This window comes from Lycium barbarum, chromosome 3, assembly GCF_019175385.1.
Source record: "Lycium barbarum isolate Lr01 chromosome 3, ASM1917538v2, whole genome shotgun sequence".
In the NCBI taxonomy this organism is placed as follows: domain Eukaryota; kingdom Viridiplantae; phylum Streptophyta; class Magnoliopsida; order Solanales; family Solanaceae; genus Lycium; species Lycium barbarum.
Window position 1 is genome coordinate 144,885,530 of NC_083339.1, and position 6,753 is coordinate 144,892,282.

Consider the following 6,753-nt stretch of genomic DNA (forward strand, 5'->3'; position numbering starts at 1 on the left):
ATTGCACGAAAATGATCAAAATTTTGATGAACTTGGTTGGACATCATCCAATTTCATTTAAACTAAACAAATCCATGACTCAAGTAAATTACTCTGACCCAAAACTCGATCCCTGAGATTTAAAAAACCCAACACACCTCCCCAACTCAGGTTAAATAACTAACTACAGATTCTCAGCCACTCTTCCCCAAAAAGAACAGATGGAAGTTCTGAGAATATTTCTTTACCAAAAGAAAATTAAATCTCAATGCCCAGCAATGCACAAAGACAAACCGTCACATATCAAATCTGCTGCCCGTTGAAACAAGTAGGCACAAAATTGAAATTTCAAAACTTCGCATTTCCATGGATTTAAGCCTTACTACAGAGTTACTTTTTCATACTATAAAGGCTCTAGGTCTGCGGCAACTCTGACTCGGATCTCCTACTGGTTTCTAGAAGCAAATTCATTAAATATGATTAGGATTGCGGCCAAGCAAACAAGTACCCAGCACTCTCAAAAGCTTAAGTTTTATTTCATAAGCAAAAAACTCAAAAGTCAAGCCAGTTACAGCTCTCTAAGAGGTGAAACCATACAAAACCCTTAAATTCCTAATCAGGCATCAGCTACCTTCTCCTCCACACCATCGACCTGCGTCTCTTCAGTCTTCTTTGCTTCCAAAACAGCCAACTCGTCAATCTTTTGGGTCACCTCGCCCAGACCATCCTTAGACCCGTTTGCTGTGGAAATGTCCTCATTCTGACCAAGAGGGCCCAGCTGCCATATTCTAATAGTCCCATCTTCAGATCCTGAGGCATAGGATTCACCTCCTGGAGAGAACCGCAAACAGTGCACAGGACCATGGTGTCCCTTGTTGCATCCTATGTTGTACAAAAATAGAATATAGCATGTGGTTAAAGCTTGAACCTAATTGAATGAAAAAAGAAGCATAAACCCCTAGTTAAGTTGAGATAAACGCAAATACCGGAAAAACTAACCAGAAAAAGGAACACACAAACAAAGCATTGATCAGATAACTAGAGATTCTAGTATTTACGAGCCCCACACAACTTACCAATTTCCTCTCCAGTGTGGAAATCAAAGACATGAACCCACATATCTTCTCCTCCAGCAATGAACCTATTACCGAACTTTGGTTCCAGGGAAGCAGATTCAACTTTGCAAGGCAAGTCGTGGCTCTTCACCAATCCAAAGCTGTTTTTAAAGAAGAAAGTTAAAATGCAATGTAAACCCTGGAAAAATCTTTTTATTTACAATTTTGTCGTGCCATTAAAGAGCTAATAATAATACATACTGGTTGGCATCCCAAAACTTGACAGAGGAACCATCAGCAGTTGTTATGTAACGACCATCCTGACTTACTTCAGCACTGGTTACTGGAAACTTAGTTTCAAGAATTTGAACAACTTTGCCGCTCCTCACGTCCCATAACCTAGGTTACAACGATTAAATCAAAACCAATTAAAGATAGTGAACAGTCCGGGGGAGTCAAAGTTCATGACAGAAATATGAACCACATATGGGAGGCCTTTGTATTAGGTATCCAGTAATATTCGCAATGAATTGATCTACAAATCGAAGTATCGTATTGGCTAGACAATGAGCACCCAATCTATCAAACATCTAAGCTTTGATCACAAGCAACTGTAAACTTAACCAAGTCATGTAATTACTTGCTAAATTTAAGTGACCATGAGCACTAGCCACATTACTAATGGAACCAGCAATAAAAAGATGAACAAAATATACAAATAGAGTCAGCAGACTTTGAAAGATTACCTCAATCCACCAGCATCTCCAGAGGAACTCAATATAGTTTGATCACTGTGCAGCCAAGCAACTGTCCTAACTGAACCAGGAGAGCTGTCAATTTCCCTTGGAGGTGCATCTGGTCGGTTTAAATCAAATATCCGAAGAATTTTTTCGAAACCACCAGTGAGTAGCAGATGTGTATCCTGCAAAGTCATCACACAATAGTTCATATAAATTATCAGAATGTAAAGGCAAATGAATGGGTAAGATAAATATGGACTGAAGTCCCTTTGGCACGTTGTACCGATTAAGAGAAAAAAAAAAAAAAGAGAACCAGAAAAGATAAGAAAGAAAAGTTCCCATCACATAGGATTGACTAGAGAATTTAACTCAAAACCTGAAACAATGTATGTTCGATTTAATAATGAAAGATTTTGCCTTTCAATAGTAGTAGCATCTTATGACTCGGCAATAATTCAAATTGGAATTCTCTGCTCTTATTTTCGACCTAAAAAAGTGGACTCTATATAAGCACCCAAGAGTGGCCAACCGGTCAATGAAGTGGGATTCTTCCAATATGCATAAGACTTGAGGGGCATATACATTCACAGTATTCTATTGTTTAAGAAGATATTTCATAATTAAGGCTTCAAGGAGATGCAGAGTTGCAAAAGAACATAAGTGCATTTGTTAGCCCCTTTACAATGTGTCAACCAAAATCCAAAAAAAAAATGGTCAGTGCAATAGTATTCCATTAAATAAATATCAGAACTTAGTTACTAGAACTGAAGTTATAAAACTCTAATCTGAAGGAACTTTAATAGAAGTAAAGGAAATATGGTTGTAAAGATACCTCTGAAAAGGCACATGCTCGAACTATGTGCTTGTGGTCAAATGAATGTAATACATCCCCAGTCAATGCATCCCACAATTTTCTGAAAGAACCAACACAAATCACAATATGCAAAGCAAAAAAAAGGAGAATATTAGGCCATGGAAGATTCTAAAAAAGGATGCCAGAGCTTCTACTATATTCTATAAGATATTAGTTAATAAATCTGTGTAGGTGCGGGTGCGGGTTATTAATCTTGCTAGAATGAGCTGAGGTAGAAAGCGTGTAAACGGTAAGGTATCGTTTATTCTTATACAATTTCAAGCTGTATCTAAGGTGATCGAGGACTTTTTTATTAGGATATTATATTTTTGTATTTCATATGGAAAAAAAATCACGAAAGAAGGAAAATTATTTTCTACCTCTCGGGAGATGAAATTGATTCCACGAAATATATTAAATCAAAATAAATATAGAAGTTTCATTATATTTGAAATAAATACTTGCATGTAAATCCTAATTCTTTTATGACAAGTTCTGAAAATGTATATTTAACACACAATTCTCAATTAGTTATGAACTTGCTGTATTAATCAAAGTATAACTTCTGCTCAGAGACGCGTGAGTCAAGACTACTGATTGTCACAAAATTAACCAAAGGAAAAGTCTATTAATTGATCTCGACAACGGAGGTTTTTTCTACAAAAATAAAAAATAAAAAATCTAATGTGAGCACAAAAGGGTAAATTAAATTAATACTACTTAGCCGGAAATGAAAAAGAATTTTATGAGTTTCATATTTAGCATCAAATTCAGTTTCAAGAAAAAATATGCTGGGCGGGGCAGGCTGAAGTCTTCGCGAGTTTGCACGGGTTTTCCCCGCCACCACACCACCCCACACTTCTTGCAATCCCTAGTCACCATATAAATGTCACTTAAATGCTTTTTTTCAAAGGACTGAAGTAAAGCAGCTAGGTAACATACGCGCTGAAATCGGCAGATGCAGATGCAGCACGTAGAGCATGTTTATCCAGACAACAACTCCACACGGCTCCTTTATGCCCTTCAAATGTTCCAATCCAATCTCCAGTCTCTCCGTTTCTCAGCATTGGTGTAGAATCTTACAAGATGAAAACAATTCAGAAGTTCAGAACACATCAGGACATGAAAACTTATTGCAGCGAATGAACAAATACAACTACTATGCCCCAGCCCCCAAACAAGTAGTGTAGGGTATATGAATCCTTACTGACCATGTTTCTTTGTTTAAATTCATCCCGAGCAAACATTATACAAAAAGAAAAAAAAAGCACTAAAAGTTCTCTATATTTTCTACTTACATAAAATACTTTGATATGACTTGACTCCTAGAAAGCATAGGACCTGAAGTAAATGCATTAACATACCTAAACATATTCCCAACTAATTGGTATCACCTATACAAATCTTTTTCATAAATTTTCCATTATATTTATGCTAAGTCTGCCTGGACTTGGCGAAAAAACAAAAGCATTAAATCAACAAATATTAGAAGAAAAAGATCAAATTGGAATATTTTTGACAATGGTGTAATATACAAAAGAACATCTTAGTTTATGTTATTTTCTGCTTTACCAGGCTCCTGTGACATGGTGGTGAAAATCTGAGGCTATTAAGAAATCAAATGAGATTTAACCTATCATTCTGGCCGCCGTAAGCAAGAGAATAATTGGCATACATGTGATGAATTGCCTGAACACTGACAACATATTAATAAAATCCCAAGGGCTATTGACAACAACTATACCATATGCTGCAGTATGCTAATCATTCTATTTACCACCAATTAGAGCATTTGGTGAAAACACAAGGCATGCAAAATACTTAAGATGATAATATATGCCCACACCTACGATAGAATCCATTGAACTTGGTAAGATATTTGATTGAATTGAATGCAGATGAAAGAATTAAGGTTTACTTTGACATGGAAATGAAGTATGCATTTCACATCAACGCATTAGACTTTGTAAAATACACATTTCCCAAATATGTTACAACCATAATGCCAAGAATATCTCCCATAATTAAGGTTGTGACTGGCTCATACTTATATGGTAAGATCAAAAGCTAAAAATTGGGCGTGGGTCTAAGCAGGGGTGTAGGCATGTTGAGCCATCTGAGGGGGTGGGTGCTTTTACCTTTGAGGTCAAGGGTTTGAATCTTGTTGCTGACAATTACTCTTAAAATTTTAGAGCTTTATTCCGAAAAATTATTGAAGCGGCCAGGTTTTGATCCCTAAACTCCTACTCCTAATTTAATCCTACATTTTACCGGAGTAACTAAGAAGTATTTAGTAATTGAATTAATGAGTCTATTATGGATACATTTCAAGAAATGAATACTCATCGACGGGAGTTGTAGTATAATACTTTAATTATGTTTATCTAAAATATGATGTCGTTATTGTGATTTATTCATTCCACGTGCTCCTCCGGGTATTACTATAAATGAATATGTCATCCAAGTATACCACCACGAACTCATCAAGGTATGGCTGGAAAATCTTATTCATAAGAGTGCAAAACGTGGCTGGTGCCTTGCCGAACGGCATCACGAGCCACTTGAACGCTCCATACCTTTTACGCACATGGTCTTGGGCTCATCTCCTTCGGCTATGAGCACAAGGTAATATCCTTTGCGCAAATCTACCTTCGTCAAGAACTTGGCCTTCCTAATCTATCGACCAAGTTGGCCATCAAAGGAATATGGTTTTCTTCTTCACAGTTATCTTGTTTAGTGTGTGCGATAGTCTTTTCGCTTACGCCACTCGTTCTAAGAACGTAAATACCATAAACATTCTAAATAAAGTTCAATCTCAATATACTATATGCCCCACACACAAAAGTCAGTAAAAGAAAGCTCCACAATTCGAAACAAACCAGCTCATTCACGACAGTCAGAAAATGTTCAAATTATAACAATGTAACATAGCTGTACCAAATTCACTCAATGCTTCAATATATCATCAAAACTAACAAAAAGGCACAAAATTTATCAATGAAATTAATTACCCTTGCTGGCACTGATGAGGAAGAATCCATCAGGAGTGATTGGACTGTATGACAGATCAACGACGGGACGCGAATGCCCGTGGCAAACAAGTGGGGCCACAACCTTCTTCTTATCCATTACTCCCACAATTCTAATTAATTAATGATCAAATCAAAATAAAAAACCTTAGATTAATCCAAGATTATATATAAATATCTACTTTCAAGGAGAAACCCAACCTAGCGCCCAATATCAAAAAGTCCCCAAATGTAAGAAACTGACAATTGACCGATTTAAAAAAATATATATATTACGCACAAGTGTCTTTGGATCATAGAATAATAAAAAAGAAAAAGATCTAAAAATCAGAATCAGATATAGACATAGATGAAATATATTATTGTATGTATAATAGATTGGGGAACTGGCGCGTATGGTAAAAGGTGGGAAACCCTAATTTTTTGAGATTTGATCTTTCTTTGATGGATCCACACCTTTCTAACCCTATCTCAACTCAAATATAACAAGGAAATATTGGCAAAATTTTAGAAAGAAAAAATACAAAAAACCATAGTAAAATAAAAATAAAAATAAAAAATGGGGACTGAAAGTATCGGGCTTGGCGCAGACAAGACAATGAGGCAACAAGATCTAATATAGCCTCTTCATACCCCACCCCACCCCCTTTTTTCTTGTAAAAAAATAAAATATTCATGCCTAATGTTTAAATTAACAATTCTAGTATATTGTTATGGTTAAATCTAGTTAATTGATATTGAGTTGAACCTTAATTATTACTAGGAAAGAGTATATTAATTTAATTTAATGTAATTGTGTAATAATTATTGAATTGTAATTTTTCAAGCAGAAAATTAAAGCCATTGAAAGGTTTTATCTAATTCTAAGGAGACATAAGACTCATTTTATATCACAAGGTTGTGATTTAGTTTTTGACGTAGCAAATAGGGGAAGATAATTTTTAATTATTGGTACCAAAAATAAAGCAGCTGATTCAGTACAGGGGACTAGAACAAAACCTTTTTTTTTTTTTGCCTTTTGATTTGATACATTAGTAATAAAAGGAAGTATCATACAACTTCATTCAAGTTTTAAAACCATTAAATCTAAAGAAAAA

General features: G+C 35.5%; 1 protein-coding gene across 1 annotated transcript; it reads right to left on the reverse strand.

The window, feature by feature from the left end:
• Positions 1-319: 319 nt before the first annotated feature.
• LOC132633321 (uncharacterized) lies at positions 320-6,251 on the reverse strand. The gene is made up of 7 exons (XM_060349647.1): positions 5,639-6,251; positions 3,570-3,705; positions 2,607-2,688; positions 1,781-1,956; positions 1,296-1,433; positions 1,056-1,195; positions 320-861 (listed from the first exon to the last, which is right to left on the reverse strand). The coding sequence occupies exons 1-7, from the start codon at positions 5,754-5,756 to the stop codon at positions 596-598; spliced, it is 1,056 nt and encodes a 351-aa protein (XP_060205630.1). The 5' UTR covers positions 5,757-6,251; the 3' UTR covers positions 320-595.
• Between the last annotated feature and the right edge of the window lie 502 nt (positions 6,252-6,753).

Coding starts and splice junctions, on each gene's coding strand:
- LOC132633321 (XM_060349647.1), bottom strand. CDS start 5,756: ATGGATAAGAAGAAGGTTGTGGCCCCACTTGTTTGCCACGGGCATTCG. Junction 1,957..2,606: donor GAGCATGTGCCTTTTCAGAG/GTATCTTTACAA, acceptor ATGACTTTGCAG/GATACACATCTGCTACTCAC. Junction 862..1,055: donor CCACACTGGAGAGGAAATTG/GTAAGTTGTGTG, acceptor TGTACAACATAG/GATGCAACAAGGGACACCAT.